This window comes from Nycticebus coucang, chromosome 4 (assembly GCF_027406575.1).
Source record: "Nycticebus coucang isolate mNycCou1 chromosome 4, mNycCou1.pri, whole genome shotgun sequence".
NCBI classification, from domain to species: Eukaryota; Metazoa; Chordata; class Mammalia; order Primates; family Lorisidae; genus Nycticebus; species Nycticebus coucang.
Genome location: NC_069783.1, coordinates 25,096,342 through 25,113,860, shown reverse-complemented (window position 1 = coordinate 25,113,860; position 17,519 = coordinate 25,096,342). Strand labels below are relative to the sequence as shown.

The 17,519-nt window shown below is 46.3% G+C and overlaps 1 protein-coding gene across 2 annotated transcripts in view; it reads right to left on the bottom strand.

Moving 5' to 3' along the window:
- Window positions 1-17,519, bottom strand: part of DPYSL5 (dihydropyrimidinase like 5) — a 91,661-nt gene that overhangs the window by 15,605 nt on the left and 58,537 nt on the right. For both annotated transcript variants that reach the window (XM_053589627.1, XM_053589628.1), the window contains exons 3-8: window positions 10,741-10,899; window positions 8,549-8,728; window positions 7,097-7,165; window positions 5,207-5,251; window positions 3,234-3,309; window positions 1,939-2,095 (exon numbers count right to left, since the gene is read on the bottom strand). In XM_053589627.1, coding sequence (XP_053445602.1) covers window positions 1,939-2,095; window positions 3,234-3,309; window positions 5,207-5,251; window positions 7,097-7,165; window positions 8,549-8,728; window positions 10,741-10,899 — 686 coding nt within the window. The remainder of the gene's footprint in view (window positions 1-1,938; window positions 2,096-3,233; window positions 3,310-5,206; window positions 5,252-7,096; window positions 7,166-8,548; window positions 8,729-10,740; window positions 10,900-17,519) is intronic.

Here is a 17,519-nt window from a genome sequence, read left to right as displayed (position 1 = left end):
TAATAAGCGGAGGTATTTCAAAAGATTATTTGACCTCAGAACCAAACCCCAATTATTATAGTGGCTTCTTGATAATTCTTTATTTTGTTATATTGATAGTGATGAAAAGGAGGTTGATTTTTCTCAAAAATGAGCATTTTTAAAAGTCAGAGCTGATCTAGCATTTCTTCCTTCATCTTTACCCTCCAAATTTATTTACATCTGTAAGGGCTGCTGTGGCTGCTTAGTATCACAGCAAAAGTACGGGACAGAATGTAATTACTGCCACCGTGCCATGACATGTACTGCTCCTCCACAGAGGCCACCTTTGCCCACGACCGTAGGGACTGCACTCTTCTGCAAAGCCCCAACACTCTACACTTCTCTTTAGGTTGTTAACAGTACATGAGTGGGAATTTTCCAGTTATTGGCAATCAGGACTAAAAGCCAAGCAGCCACAGCAGCCCTCATTATCTAGAGAAAGCTATCTTCAGTGGGGCCGGTCACTGCCCTCCACGGCCCCTGCCAGTTTAGAGGGAAGGGAGAACAAGGTGCCGGTGGATGGAGAGGGTCAGAAGTTTTTCCTTCCCTCCTCTGTCTTGAGTCTATACTCTTACCACCCCCAGTCAACCCAAGAGTAAGGAAAGCACATTTTAAGAGGTTCACTTGTGGAGAACAGAGGTGAGAGCAGTGGGTGGACCTTCCTCTGCGCCTCTGGGAGGGATGACCTGCTCTCCCACTGAGGGGACTGGAAAGGCAGTGTGAGCTTCCTTGGGGCCCTGGATGCTGCAGAAGGTGGCAAGGCTTAGGCTGCCTTTGCAAGGGTCTTTGCTGGTGCTGCCAGCTGGGGGGACATGTGATGCTTGGGTATGGAGAAGAATCCTCCCACTTTTTTCCCTAATCCCTCTACTCCAACCTGAGCTGAGCTGGGGATTGAGAGGGGAGGAGACTGACTCCTAAACTTCCTCACCAGGTCAAAAGTGAAGAGAATGCAATCACCCCTCCCTAAAATGTGACTAGGGGAGAAAAAGAAGCTGCCAGCAGTTATTGGGACAAAACAAAACCTTTCATGAGTGTGTCCCACCAAATTTAGACTGTTTATCAAAACATCTTCTTTAGATGAGGATCAAAGGCAGAAAAGAGGTGTCAAAAAGAGTAGGTGGAGAAAAGGAGATCTGGAGAGAGGGTGTGGGGGAAAAAGGGAGAAAGTGCAGAAGAAGGGAGGAGGGAAAGGAAAGAGGGAGAAACAGGAGTAGGGTGCACACAAGCAGAGGAAACGCGTGGGAGGCAAGAGAAGAGAGAGGGGTAAAGAAAAGAGAAAGGACCCTGTATATTCTAGGATAAATCAGAGGCCACATCCTGCAGCTCCTACTGGGCTTTAGGGTAAGAAATCAGTATCCTTAGAAGTGACTAATGTTTACAGTTTTTGTTTGAAACAGAGTCTTACTTTGTCACCCTGGGTAGAGTACCACGGCATCACAGCTCACAGCAATCTCAAACTCTTGGACTTAAGCGATTCTCTTGCCTCAGCCTCCAAAGTAGCTGGGACTACAGGCACTCGCCACAACACCTAGCTATTTTTTAGAGATGGGATCTCACTCTTGCTCAGGCTGGTTTCGAACTCTAGACCTCAAGTGATCCATGTGTTGGCCTCCCAGAGTGCTGGGATTAGAGGTGTGAGCCATCAAGCCCAGCCTGATCACAGTTTTCTATATGCTCTTTAGTTTCACATTTCAGAAGCTCTCACTCCAAATCAAATGATCAAGAAGCCTAACAGGACAGTGATTATCTCATGGGCTCTGAAGAAGGAGTAAAAGCAAGATTATCCTGTGGGCACAATGAAATCAATCCTGAGTCAGACTCGTTTCCTGGGGCCTCAATGACATGTCCTTAGAGATCTACACATTCCCTGAATGGCTGTGCCGTGGAGGCCACGGCAGTCCTGGTAAAATGCCTTACTTGGCCAGCAGGCTCATGAGGTAGGTTGAAGTGTTGGTGTCCAGTCTCAGGGGAGGCACCGTGACATAGGCAGCTGCATGGGACCAGTCCTGGTGGTAGTAGTGTAAGCCTGTCAGTGTGGCATGGGCAGTGGTGGTCTCAGCCAGTACAACCTTCCCTGGAAGAAGAAGGGTCAAAAACATAACTAGGAAGCCACTAATCCCAAGAGATCATTGGTCTGAGCCTCTCATTTTATGGGAGAAGGAGCTGAGGACAGAGATGGTAAGGGACTTGTCCAAGCTCACTGGGGCATTTGCGAGCACAGCTGGGCTCCCCTGCTGACTCCAGGCAAGGAGAAGAGAAGGCCCTGGGCACCGTGGCCAAGCAGTACCGAGTGGTGCTTCCAAGAGTCTGGTGTGGCCAGAGCACAGGTGCGTGCAGGGTGCTTGATAGTGGGTGAGAGAGTGGGAGATCGGGCTTGATAGTGGGTGAGCAGGCACGCAAGGTCAAGAACACCACGCTAACAAGCAGTCTGGGCTGGTTTCTGAACAGGCAGGTGCTGTGAGCAGCTTCGGGGAATCACCGGGGGTGGGCCCCACCACAGGGCAGGTGGGCAGAGAGACAAGGAGGTGAGAGCCCACTGGGCAGGCTGGAACAAGTCTGGGTGAGAGCCCAGTGAGGGGCTTTAGCAAGTGGTGAGATCTAGAGGATTACACAATATGAAGGCTGGGATGCCCTTGCTTCTCATTCATAGTCCCAGGTTTGTGACCGGGACTTTGTGTCTCCTGTTGCCAGGCCCTCACCAGCACCCTGGGCTGGGCTACAAGAAACCACAAAGCCTCCAGGAATTGCCAGGCAACCAGCAATAGAAGCCATACAAGTGCCTGAAGGGCTCACTCTCAGTTCCAGGGTAAAGGGAACATGGGCCCACATGCAGTTCTTTTTCCCAGACACCTCATGAAATGCCCAGTGGATCTGGTCCAGGATTTTATGTTAGGTGCCATGGCAACCACTAGTAAAACCTAAGAGGCTGAAAAGACACCAATTAATTAGTGAGTTTAAAAGTTGGTAAATTTTACCAGACTGAGGAGAGGTGACAGACAATTCTGCAAGCTGTTATGCAGAGAAAAAAGACCTTGGATCTAGCCAGGCCTGTGTAGGGGGACTCTGAGGAAGACAGTGGTAGAGCAAAGGGAAGGCCAGCTTAGGTCCTGGGCCTGGGAGCCAGGGCCAGGGATTGCGCACAGCTGGTGGGCCCTGTTGCCCCCCAGTCCCACCACATCATGTGCACTGCCCATCCAAGCCTAAGGACTCACCTTGCATCTTAGCAGCTGCGATAACATCACCAGCTGAGATGCTGGACACGTTAACCAGGTAGATCGGACAGTGAGTCTAAACATAGAAAACAGCAGGAAGTAGAGAGCATTGGCCCCAAAACTCAACAAGCACCAAAATAACCCTGGCAAAATCAGTCTCAGCATCAGCACCTTCCCCTGTGTGGCTCAACCCCACCCAGACAGTGACAATCTTATGCCGGGAACACAGGGCTGGCAGCCAGAGCACGGCGGCGGGCTGAGCAACTGCGCAAAGCAAGGTGGCGGCGAGCAGCATCCGCCACCAGAGCCCACCTGGAAGGCCAAGTGCTGAGCAATGATGGGCATCTGTTTGAACTAAAAACAAGGTGCTGACTTTTGTTGTTCAAGTCTTTCCTTACTCTGGGGTCAGTTTCCATTAAGGAAGTAACTGATAAAATAACTATGTCGTGAGAATAAAATAATGTCTTTGTCCAGCTTGGCGACCTATTAGGTGCTAATGGGAAATTCTGTTTCCCTAAATGTTATTCTGATTCCATCTTTGCTTAGGGCATTCCAGAGGAGAGATTCCCAAGCATTAGTGCTCATTACAACAACTGGGGGGCTTGTCAATACCATGTATGTAGCTTGCAGGGATTCATCCCTCGTTTCTGATTCAGCGGTTTTGCATGGGACTTAAGAATTTGCATTTGTTTCTATTTCTAATAAGTGATGTTGGTATTGCTGGTCCAAGGACCACATTTTGAAAACTATCTAGAGAAAGTAGTTCAGATTATCTGCATTAATCAAGCCTTTAATGATGATCTATATACAGCATTCTACCGTTTATAAAGTGCCTTCCTTCCCATAGCCCCTTTGATCCTCATAACCATCCGGTGAAAAGTGACACAGCAGTCCCCCCTTATCCATGGTTTCAGTTACCCACAGTCAACCCAGGTCTGAAAATATTAAATGAAAAATCAACAATTTGTAAGTTTTAAATTGTATGCTGTTCTGAGTAATGTGGAATTCTGTGCCATCTCACTCAGACCTCCCAGGATGTGAGGCCTCTCTTTGTCCAGCGTTATTTATACTGCACATGTTCCTTGACCATTGGCCACTTAGTAGCTACCTTGGTGATCAGACTGACCGGCATGGTATCACAGCACTTGTGTTCAGTAGCCCTTATTTTACTAAATAATGGACCCAAATTGCAGAGTAGTGATGCTGACATATTGTTATAATCACCCTCATTACTAGTTATTGTTTTTAACCTCTTACTCTGCCTGATTTATAAATTGAGCTTTATCATGGGTACGCACGTATAGAAAAAACTTATCGTGGGTATACACATATAAGAAAAATGTATCATGGGTATGCATTTATACAGTGTACATAGGGTTCTGGTACTATATGTGGTTTCAGGCATAGACTGGGGATCGTAGAATGTACCACCCATGGATAAGAGGGGTCTATCACTGCATTGTCATACAATAAAATATTGTTTTGAAGGGTTAAAGGATTTGCATGTGGTCACAAGCTTCCATCTGGTAAAGGCCAGAACATCCACGCCACATCTCTTGCTTGTTCCTCGACCACATTCCATCAACGCTCATCACCCTGAGGGAGTTTACCATGAACCATGCCAGGGAAAAAGGTGCGAGAACAATGGCCCAGGCCAGTGGCATAAGTTTAAATCATGGTTCTTTAGGCAAACAGATTCCAGTTGCATAAGGCTCTATGTCCCGCCACCTTCCCCTGCCTCCCCGGGGAGCCTTTTATACTTGAGTAAGCTCAGAGAGGTGGCATGGGGGGGGGGGCGTAAAACAGACAACGGGCAGCAAGAAGGGTGCTCTTTAGAACTGCAGAATAACAGCACTGGTTCAACAAACAGTCCAGGAGTCCTGTGGGCCAGGCATGGGGCTGGCACCACTGCAGAATGCGGTTGTACCGCAGAGGGTGGTTTCTGACCTCAGGGTGGACAGCGGGCTACTTACCCTGTTGGCAATGGTGATAACACGGTGAGTAGCTTCAGCTTCCAGCTGTTAGAAACAAAAAGTAGAAACTAAGATTCACCATCTCCTCCAAGCAAGCCCACATCTGCCTCAGAGCCCACAATGTAGAAAGTGCTGGAATATCTGCTACCGAGTGGGGGAGCCAATGGCACCCACAGCCGCTAGCTTGGGGCAAGGCTGGGCAGCAGCTCCAAGCTCCAACCACCTTGGCTCACCCTGAGAGAGAATCCCAGGGCTTAGAATACCGGGCACATCCTTGTTGAATGCTACTCAGGGCTTAACTAAAAGGCAATTGAAACAAGATGAAATAAATAAAAACCCAGAGTCACGTCTCTTTTCTGGTGCCTTCTCTCCATAGCCACCTCAGAACTGCAGCAAAGAAGCAACCGTGACTGATTAGAAGCTGGAAATTAGCCTAGATCAGGGTGTCTGTGCCCTGGCTCTACTGGCGTTTTGAGTAGCATCATTCTTTTGGGGGTGCTGTCTGTGCCCTGCAGCCACTCAGCAGCAGCCCTCGCCTCTGCCCACTAAATGCCACTAGTATCCTCCTCCCTAATGGGACAACCAAAATATCTCTCGACATTGCCAAATGTCCCCTGGGGAGCAAAATCTCCCCTGGCATAGACCCAGGACTCTCTACTTTAAGCTCCAGATGGTGATAACTATTGTTATGACTAGTGGTCTACAGCGAAGCCTTGCTCTCTCCCCTGTGTTACTTTACAAAGGAAGTCCAGGCCTGTGGCCACCGCCTGCTCACTCCTGTTCCACAGGCACGCCCTCAGTGTACTTGCTGGGTCTTTCTCTATCAATTTGGAGGTGCAAAACCCGACCTATCTTCCAGGGCTCTGACAGATGGGGACAGATCAGGGCAGGAGTAGGGGGACTCCCCTGCTGGCCCACTGTGGGCTAAAGTGGTTCCTGAGTGATGGCAGTGCCACCACATCCTGTGGCTCACTCTTGTCCCTCACAGACATCCAATCAATGCTCTGCATTTAAGGCTTTCCCCCTCAAATGGTAGAGAATGACTCAACAGAAAAGAAGGCATTACTTGTCCAGGGCAGAATTCTTTAGCAGGAGGGCTCTGGGGAGTTCATGTCAACAGCCTGCAAAACCCTATGCAAGAATAAACCCAGAGAGCAGAGGAGAATGGTAACTATATCGGCAATAAGGGGAAGGAACATGAACACGTATGTGTCTCCTGCTCCTGGTGGGAGGGGTTCAGAGTATTCCTCAGAAACTCAAAGGGACCTCATCCCTGAAATGCTGAGTTCCTGGTTTGGAATTCCTGCAGGCCTTCTAGTCTGTCTTTCCTTTTTCCTTTTTATTTTTAAACAAGGTCTTGCTCTCTTGCCCTCAGTTAAGTGAAGTGGTGTCATGATGACTCACTGGAACCCCAAACTCCTGGGCTCAAGGAATCCTCCTGTCTCAGCCTCCCAAGTAGCTAGGACTACAAGTGCACATCATGCCTGGCTATTTTTTTCTATTTTTAGTAGAGACTGAGTCCCGCTGTTGCTTATGCTGGTCTCAAACTTCTGATTTCAAATGATCCTCCCACCTCAACCTCCCGGAGTGCTAAGATTATAGGTGTGAGCCACTGTGCCCAGCCCTTCCAGTTTGTCTTTCGGGCAAAGTATCTGCTGGTATGCTGACATTGGCTCCCCCAGATCCTGGAAATCAGAATCAAATGGGTGGGTGTGAGTCCCCCTGTTTCCTCCAAGTTCAAGGCCAAGCTGGTCTCAGTGTGGAGGAGCTATTTCCTGGTAAGCTTCCAAATGGAAATTTTACCCATGGAGAAGGTGATACAACTTATATTTTTGGTGTCTCTGAGAATCTACATGAAAGTCACTGACAAAGGCCCAGGAAGTTTCTTACCTCCTCTGGACGGCTGATCTCGATCCCTTCTGGGCCTGTGATACCCAAATCTAGTGCCTCCTTAGCACCCTGAATAACAGCAACAGAAAGAAAATTGAGAGAATTATAGAGATAACTGTATAAGAAAATAGTGAACCCAAGGGTCAGTAAAATCTGCTAGACAAAGCCTGTTCCAACAGGCTTGCTACTCTTCTCAGTTCCATAATGTCTTCTAAAGCGGGCAGGACACACATGGCCTCCTGTGCGGTAGGGCTCCCCTGATTATCTCTTTTTTTTTTTTTTTTTGAGACAAAGTCTCACTCAGTCACCCTGGGGTTGAGTGCCATGGGGTCATAGCTCACAGCAACCTCAAACTCTTGGGCTTACATGATTCCCTTGTCTCAGCCTCCTGAGTAGCTGGGACTACAGGTGCCCACCACAATACCTGGCTATTTTTAGAGCCGAGGTCTCATTCTGGCTCAGACTGGTTTTGAACCTGTCAGCTCAGGCAATCCACCCACCTTGGCCTCCCAGAGTGCTAGGATTACAGGCGTGAGCCACCACACCCCTCCTGGGCTCTCCTGATTCTCATTTCAAAATGACTAGACTTATCTTTTTCTCTTAAATATACAGGTCAGTGACTAGCCAACAGGCGTGGGACACCAAAGACAGCACTCCTGATTGGTTTGAAAGTCAGAATTTCCTCAATGGAAACCTAGACAAGTCTCCAACTTCCAGCAAGTCCTAAGCCAGCCCTTGCCTCAACACCTAGGAGTACATAGAGCCTCATCTTTCTTGTTACCAGTGAACAGATGTTAGCATGTATGATATCTCAGCTCCTCTGAAGAAGTAAAGGAAAGTGGAAAGGTGACTGTGATTTATTCTGTATGCCAAATCCCATTTAAAATATTTCTAATAAGTGCTCCAAATTCTCTGCTATAATGGAATTTAAATATATCTTTAAGATTAAGACATTATCACCTAAGACCTAGAAATCTTTTTTTTTTTTTTGGTAGAGACAGAGTTTCACTTTATCTCCCTCGGTAGAGTGCTGTGGCGTCACACGGCTCACAGCAACCTCCAACTCCTGGGCTTAGGCGATTCTCTTGCCTCAGCCTCCCGAGCAGCTGGGACTACAGGTGCCCGCCACAACGCCCGGCTATTTTTTTGTTGCAGTTTGGCCGGGGCTGGGCTTGAACCCGCCACCCTCAGTATATGGGGCCGGCGCCTTACTCACTGAGCCACAGGCGCCGCCCGACCTAGAAATCTTTTTAAATCATAAAGAGTTTCCTTTTTTACAGAGAGTAGAAAAGTTTGAATTTTCTGACCAAGATTTGTTGTCTGGGGTGTTCATATCTTACACTTTGTTTTAGCTGAACCCTGTAGGATCAGTGATGAGTGGTTAGGAATCCTCTTGAGAATTGGCTCCATTGGATCCCCCCACCCAAATGACATTCTCCATTGCAGACTTGCCTCAGACACGAGTTCCCCATTTTCAGCATGGACTCGGGCGATTGCCCCAATGTCTTTGCAAGCGTGGAACACTTGGTATAGCTCACTGTCTCGAAGCATGTACAAGTCCTTATAGGTCATGAACATCTGGAAAGAGTTGACACCCTTTTCCCTCACCAGCGTCTCCATTTCTGCTTTCACCTGGGGAGCAAAGGCAAAGGCAATGACACGTAAGCACAGTCACTCAAGAGCTGGCTGACAGCCCAGCGGGAGGAGATGTGGGGCCCACCCCAGCTCAGTTGCTTGAGTCGCCATATGACCACCCACAACTTCTGTCTTTCCTCCCACCCTCCTCAGGGGTGAGGTCACCTGAGCAAATGGGTGCAGAAGTACTTTGAAAACTGTTGAGCTGACACAATTATAGGAACCATGTTGTTGCATTATAGGCATGTTTTTCCTGTCACATAGGCTTGTCCTTAATTTCTGCCTTCAAACCAGCCTTACTGATTAAAATAGGATTAATGTTTATTCCTCGGGCCTGCACCCCCAGCATCCAAATGGAAGCAGTATTACAAAGAACCGCCCTAATGCTAATAAACCAGAGAACCTAGAAAAGCAAATCATGAACGAAGCTATGGGACTAAGGATATTCACCCCGACATTACTTATCCTAGAGGGGAAAAAAATGGAAGCAACATTGGTTCGACAATAGGAAAATAATGTCGGGTTCATCTGTTTGACAGGACATTTGGTGGCCATTGCACGATGGCCATGAAGACCATGCAGCAGAACAGAAACGCTCATACGTAAGTGCAAAAGTCCTTCCGTGAAAGCATGTGTGAAAGAAACTGGGAAGAAGTTAAACTAACAATGGGGGTTGAGTTGGGTTACTGGATTATGTGCTTCCTTTCTTTTCTATTTTTAACATTTGTAATTAGAAAAATGTACTTGATTATTATAAAAAGGAACTTAAAATTCTAGACACATGGAAGTCTTATCACTTTTGGGAACTTAGGGATGGCTGGCCTAGCCTCTGTGTTGCCAGGAATCTGAGTGGATTCTCTACTCTAAGCCAACTCCAAGGGAAGGGAATGGAGAGGGGCTTGGGGGTAGGGGCCGCTCATCCAAGAGGGGGTCCCAAAAGGAGACCCCCATCTGAGTTAAGGAATGGCTGACATTCAGCACAATCTGCTACTCCAGTCTGGTACAGGAAGAGCGGCCTTCATGCTATGAGGGTTGGGAAGCTTGAAGGCCTTCTATAAGCGCCAGGTCAGGGAAAATGGAAGACAGTGGGCGAACCCCCAGCTCAAGGCCAAACTAAGGGAGTTAGGCCCATTAGAGCAGGGTTAACAACTAAAGAACTTTGTAAAACTTCCTGATCCTTGTTATTTTCATGATTCCAGGGTACCCACCAAAGTACTGGCACATGGGACTTAATGATTAATTGATGAAAGAATGAGTATCCAGGCTGCTTCTCAGGGTGATAAGCAGTAAAACTCTAGAAACAAAGCAAAATCTAAATGCCTATCTGTTTTCAGGAAGAGCAAGGAAGTAGGGACCCAGGGACAGGAGATGGATTCAGAACCTGGGCCTGCACAGGAGGAGGACAGGAAAGTCAAAGGCCAGGGCACAGACACAAAAAGAAGGCACAGGGGCTGAGTTGAGTAAGAGCTCTGTGGAAGCAGCCTCAGTCACAGACCAGGTCACCTCAGTACTTCTCAGAGCAGGAGCCGGGCTCCTGCAGGAAGGAGGCACACTTGGGGCCGTGAGTACCGGGTGGTACAGAGTTAGGACAGAGCCCTAGTTTGGAGAACTCGGCTCCGTGCTGCTCAGCAAGAATATGACAAGTCACTCTGCATCTGACCCTGCTCAACCTACTGCCCAGCAGCACTGTGACGAGGTTACATCTCATGTAAACATCAGGAGATGCTAAGAGCCTTGTGGTCAGAGCAAGGGCTGCCTCTGGCCTTGGACTCTCTGTTGCAGCGCAGGTCTCCACGTGTCTGCTTGAAAATGGGGTCCTTAAGCTAAGCAAGACAGGCCTACCCACCCCACTTATGGAAGGAAGCCTAGGTGATTTTTCTTTTGGCATTAGGGGGTGCAATGTTGGTAAGAAGGGTGCCCCACACAGGCAGGAACGCCCCACACTGCAGCTGGCTCAGACCAAACGGCCCCCCTACCTGAGAGATCCCTGAACCTTCTTTCATGGTTACCTTGGGTGCCCACCAGGTGATCCCCACATGGAGGGCGTAGTCACAGCAGACCTTGGGGTCGGCTAGCGCCCGACACTTCTCATAGGCATCCACGAGGGAGGTCTCTTTGTCAGGCAGGACGTGGCCGATGATCATGGTGGTGCCTCCAACAAGCGCTGCCTGAGGGAGATGAAAAAAGGCAGTCTTGTCACAGCTCTGCCTGCACCCAAGTCACTGATGTCATGAGACACGATCCTTGGGTGTATATTTGGGACAACCACAAACACTACCTCACAAGGGGCTACGGCAATGTTTGGGAAACTGTCAAGAGCTGTACAGAGGTGCAGGAGCCAGTATGTGACCTGTGCCATTACTGTGGGTCCACAAACCTGTTTGTTTCCCAGTTTGGGGTTCAGCTTGGCACTTCAGAAAAAACAGCATGTTACCAAGCCTAAGGCCAATCCTATTTTTCCAATGAGAAGATTCTCTCCCTAAGCAAATTTTAGCCAACTTGAATATACAGATGGCATATTAAAATGTCTATATGATCTAACATAATAATATAACATGGATGGCATAATCAAATGTCTAATTATAATATTTGTTAGTTGAGTTATACACATATACTTAAACCATAATGTATAAAATGTCAAATTAGATTTATTTCCACCTGTCTTGAGATAGAGCACTTTCTAGATGCATTTATTTAGTGAAAATTGGTCCTATTCACAATCTTCACAAGATACTTCTTCTTTTTTTTTTTTAATAAAGTATTATTTATTTATTTATTTATTTGCAATTTTTGGCCGAGGCTGGGTTTGAACCCGCCACCTCCGGCATATAGGGCTGGCGCCCTACTCCTTTGAGCCACAGGCGCCACCCCACAAGATACTTCTTTAGAAAAAAATCTTTAAAAGACCTCACTCAGAAAAATCAATAATCACAAAGTATACCTCCAGGAAAAATTAGTCTGTATTAAAGATCCTCCCCCCAACTTTTTCAAAACTGATTTGGCCAGGTGACTTCCATGAACTTCCAAAACTAGCATTGACCAAAGGCTATTTCAGGCTAATAAGATATTGTGTTGTTCCCAAACAAAACTTTGTCATTAAAATGAAAATCAATGAGAGAGTCTTTATGAGGCCTCTAATATAAAGTGACTTTTCTTCTGATGAAAAAAGTTGGAAATATCCTGTGATGAAAAAAGTTGGAAATATCTTGTCCTTCTATCTGAATCCTTACAGTGTGATTTGGAATCACTGCCCCGGTATCTCTTAGTTGGATAACCTTGAAACCAGGTTCCTGAACTTCACTGAGGTTACCCATCCTCTACCTACACACGTGGGACAGTTTCCGCCTTGGATAGCTGTGAGAGTCAAGTAAAATGTCGCTCATGGAATAGGTTTGGTAAAGTGTTGTCCTACCAGGTGTTTATCTGTTTTCTGCAGGAGAGGAAAAGAACACAATGAAATTATCTTAATGATTTCATGCTTCTCTCTTCAGTTCAGTCCTCAATCACAGATTAGAAATATCCTGGGTTATACAGGATTGCAAACAAATTTAGTTCAGGGGCCCGATGGCAAATTAAAATGAAAAATTTCCCAACCTTGACTTTCCACGATGGTGTCTGGGCCAGGGAGAAAACACCCTGGCTGGTTCCTGAGTACTCAGTGCTCTGGCTATTTGCATCACTTACAGCGACCAATAGAGGGTGGTGTTGTGCAGTTATGTGTAAAGACCTGATGGGGGCGGCAAGCGGAGGGAAGGGGAAGAGCAGCGCAGATTGTAGCTTTACTAGCAGCTTCTATTTCTGATTTTGCTGGATTGTGCCAGCCTGATTCATCCTCATAGCAGGTGGTTGTACTCTATTTTCTCCTGAAAAGCATTTCTTGCTTTTACATGTGCATATGGGGGCGTCTGGTATATTGGGGTTTTACACACTCAATTGTTTTATTTTTCTGTGGTTTTACATTGCTTTCCACCCCCTCAGTACATCTGCAGCCTTGGATTGAAAACGAGAACCTAGAAACAGCACAGTGTGATAAAAGAGCCAGGATGTTCTTGTAGGCCCCAGCAGGGCAGAGTAGAAAAGGAGGTTCAAGTGTTGAACCTCTAAATGTTTAAAAGTTCAAGCTAAGAAACTGTTACACAGAAAATATATCTTCATAATGACCAAGAGGGCCAGGCTTGAATCCAGAATTTTCAGGGTCTTTGCAATTCTGAGCCTCAGCCTCTGTGCCTGGCCCCAGCCCACACCCCCATGCTGAATTCATCCTGCAGTCTGAAGATCAAAACTCTGTCTGCCTCCAGCAAAATGCTGCCCCTAGACCTAATGTATTGGTGGTCTGTCCTCCAGGAGGGCAGATTCAAGTTTGTGTAGACCCTGGAAGTACTCAGGGTCATCTGTTAGGGAATTCCAGGCACCCAGAGTGTGGTCTAGGAGTGGGTGAGTGGGCTCTGGCCAGACACGACCCATAGGGCAGGGGTACAAGGTGATGGAAGGCCCAGGGAGGGTCTCCTAAAGTCCAGAGTCCAGGGCAGAGGCCCATCTTGCCTGGGTCTAAGGATGGGAAGTGAAAAGAGTTCTGGAAGGAGTCAGAAGCATCAGGTGGTAGTTTTGATTTTCCCACCTATGGTTTGTATCTAGGAACAGCCATCTGACTAAAGAGGGTCAGATGACAATGTGCATGAGAGCATCTGTGAGCTGGGAGGGGCACATAAGGATTCAGAATAATTATGACTATTGTCACCCTAGGCCTGAAAACAAAGAGTTTCACAGGATTAGCAAACTCTTCCAGCTGCAGGCTCCTGAGCCCACAGCAGACACTGGAAGCTCAGGCACCTGTTTGCTCTCAGGCAAGACACACAGTGAGCTGGCTTTTCCCATATGCACAGGGCCCACCCACGGGATGGAGCTGACAAGCTCAGCGCTCATGGGAACGTGATACCACAGATGTGACAGACCTCGTTAGCATCATACACACAAAACAGCCTTGTAGAAATCAGCAGCAGTGCACAGACTAATCTTGCTCCCAAGGTTTTCAAAAGGATTATGTTTAAGAACATGTGACTATTGCACATTCATGCCTTTTTATGCAAAAATAGTGTTGATGACTGGGGAAGATCTTTAACCGAAGTCAGTAAGAACGATGTTCCAAGATGCTAAGGCATAACATGGAAAAAGAGTTATACTGAAATGAATAAGGCATGTTTAAAGATGCTTAGAACTTGTTTAAACACACATATCCTCACATAATGAAAAGTAAATGGAAAGAAATAGACCAAAATATCAATAGTGCCTGGTTCAACCATCAAACAAATTTGGAACTCTTTTCCTGGAAGGGTCATCAGCACTGTTGTCGTACGAGGCCTGACAAGTTCACGAATGCATCCTAGAAAAAGTACTTTGAAGGCTGGACTAGGCCCTGTGTCTGTGTATAACTTCCTTTAAAGGTGAACATAGTGATTATTCAGCAATGAAGTAGCACTTTTTCTAAGATGAGTTCACAAACTTAATTATCTGATCTCATAAGCTTTCCCATTGTGTATGTGGGCATTTGTTTTTATCCTGAACATAGGATTTTTACACCACTCACTGTTAAATTAACAGAGACATTAGGACCATTGATTTAACCAACAGACGAAGCTCAATTTGGCAGAACACTAAACATAATTTTACTATTCCGAATGGTCATCATTAATTTTTTTTTATATTTTGACATATGCTGGGTAAATCTGGATTTATTTGATGCCCAGTAATGCCACCCTCATTTGTTCCCTAAGAAAACCCAGTATAGTTCATGGTAATCCATTTTATAATAGTTTCCAGGCATACATACACTTGGCAGAGGAGGAACCTATATTAGAACTCACCCGAAACCTTTTATAAGTGTCATCTTTATGTTTCAGAAGTTCATCAAACCCATGGGGCACACAGAGGTCTCCATACTGACTAGGGATCTGCTCAACAAGTTAGAAAGACATTTCAGATACTTGTGCCCATTAAGCTATTATTTATTTGCTGACATTTTAGTATTGGAGAGAACAATGTATTGGTCCTTCCTTGCTTTATTTTCTTTAATTTAAAAAAAAAATTTTGAGACAGAGTCTCCCTCTGTTGCCCAGGCTAGTGCCATGGTATTGTAGCTCACAGCCATTTCTGTCTCCTGGGCTCAACTGATCTTTCTGCCTCAGTCTCCTGAGTAACTGGGGCTGCAGGTGCCTGCCACAACACCTGGATAGTTTTCCTATTTTTAACAGAGATGGGGGTCTTTGCTCTTGCTCAGGCTGGTCTCCAACCAATGAGCTCAAGCAATCCTCCTGCCTTGGCTTCCCAGAGTGCTAGGATTACAGGTGTGAGTCACCATGCCCAGCCTCCTTCCTAGTTTTATAGGGACAAAAGTCTCTGAAGAGTCACTCTCCTACCATCTTCTACAGGACTGCAACTCTAATCATGTTTTTCTGTTTGCCCCAGCAATGGTTTTCCCCCAGCCCCTCACCCCCCACTTCACCTTCCCCATCCTCCCCTCCACTGTAATATTTGGCTTTTTTGCTCCAGGGCCAAGAACCAATTGGTCAAGATGCAAACTTTGTTTTCTGCTGGTAAGAACACACTTGGGCCAGAACCAATCCATGGGGTTTTTCACTGAGGAAGGGAGCGAGACTTCCCAGAAGATATAGATGCATAGAAAAAGGGTATGTATTTGAGGAAGTGACTGGAATTGGAAAGGTAAGACCTGCTACTACCTAGATGTGTATAAATTAAGGGCAATTCAATATTTAAAGAGGGAACAACACTGCACTGAGAATCAAATGACAAGTATTCAGATGCGTTTGTAAACCGGTAACTGCAGGGCAAACATTTCTGCATCTCCTAATGCTGCTGGGAAAGCCATCATTTGTTCATGGATCTGCTTCTCTTGGAATTGCTGAACTGCTTCCTTTTCTTTTCACTTTAAAATTATCTTCCATCTTTACTCACACCTTCCCCAAGTATAAGAGAGGAAATAAAAAAATAAATAAAAACCCAACCAGCTCAGTGGTTTCTCAATTCACCTTCAGGGCTCTGTCAGCTGCTTACTGGCCCTCTGGAAAGCCGGCTTTTCCACCACTATGCCTGGGGATGTAAGCGACCCCCCAAAAGAAGGGTCCTGGCATGTCATCAAGTGAGACGATTCATGTATGGTACTTGGAACCCGCCTGCCACACAGGAAACATCTTTCCCACCCTGAATCACAAGTCCACCAGCCAAGGCCACCAGCTCCATGGGCACGCGGCCTTAGCATTTGTGTTGGCTTTAATGTTCTGTTGTCATCGTGGAGAAATTCTTTTTTTTTTTAATAATCCTTGTATAATAGTTGAAGGTTTATTATCAAAGTATAATTCAGGAATGGCATGAATCCAGGTAGATAACATAATTTAAACGTTCTAGGACAGAACTTGTAGAAATTCTTAATAATTTTTTAACAAGGATCCCACATTTTCCTTTTGCAATAGGCCCTGCAAATTATGTGGCATTCTTGCTACCAGCTCATCACCTACGCTGGCCCGATCAGGCTAGGGGGAGATCAGGTTCTTAACAGACGACCTGAGGGGCTTCACTGTCATCTCAGCCAGCTCTGAGAACACTTGATCACTGACCCTTTCTCTGATGATTCCTCCAGAGGCTGCTTGAATGCTGACCACCACTCTATCCTCATTGAGTCTCAACACATTCTATCAAATGCCTCTTAAGATCCTTTTCTAGGGCATCCAAGTGGTGCATGATTAGTTCCTTGAGGCCAACCTCTCTGTCCTCTGGCTACATACACCCAAGCCTTATTCTGACTGGTAATCTGCAGCCTGTTGAGCTCATCCTGCAGCTGAGAGGTTTTCTCTAACTTGCACACTTGTAATTCATTGTGTTCTTTTTTTTTTTTTAATTCATTGTGTTCTTAAACTTCCTTTCACTTTCCACTCTTACCTTCTGGGTCCCCACATCACCTAGGGCATGGCCCACTTCCTGAACATACGATGCTCTTATTCTAGGTATTATTGTACCTAAAACTCACACTTCACTCTTTCAACTTTCTACAGAGGAAACAGGTAACATCTGATCCACAATATATTTAAGAAAATAACATTTTCTCATACTTAATGAGCCTGCTGTTTAAAGCACATTACTGCTATATTTAGAGGCAAAATAGTATAGTGACAAGAACCAGACTTTAAGACAGGCAAATGTTGGTTTAAATCCTAGCTCTGTGACTTCTTAGTTGTAAGGTCTTAAGAAAGTAATTTAGTCTCTTTGAGCTGGAGATAATGGAGTTACTATGACATTTAAATGAAAATATGCATGTAAAGGGCCCAGCCCAGTGCCCTGCACAAGAAGTAGCCCCAGTACACTGTCACAACTGATTGGCAACAAGCATGATGTGTTGGTCGAGCTGCCGTCCATAGTACATGTTCTCTGTTACATGTATCAGTTGCTCCAGAAGAACAAAGACATGTAATCACCTTAACGTGCTCAGAGTCCAACTGGCAAACAGGACAAGAAAAAAGTTCATTTTTAATAGAGAAAAGGAATGGGCGGTGCCTGTGGCTCAGTGAGTAGGGCGCCAGCCCCATATACTGAGGGTGGCAGGTTCGAACCCGGCCCCAGCCAAACTGCAACAAAAAAATAGCCAGGTGTTGGGGTGGGTGCCTGTAGTCCCAGCTACTCAGGAGGCTGAGGCAAGAGAATTACCTAAGCCCAAGAGCTGGAGGTTGCTGTGAGCTGTGACACCACAGCACTCTACTGAGGGTGACAAAGTGAGACTGTG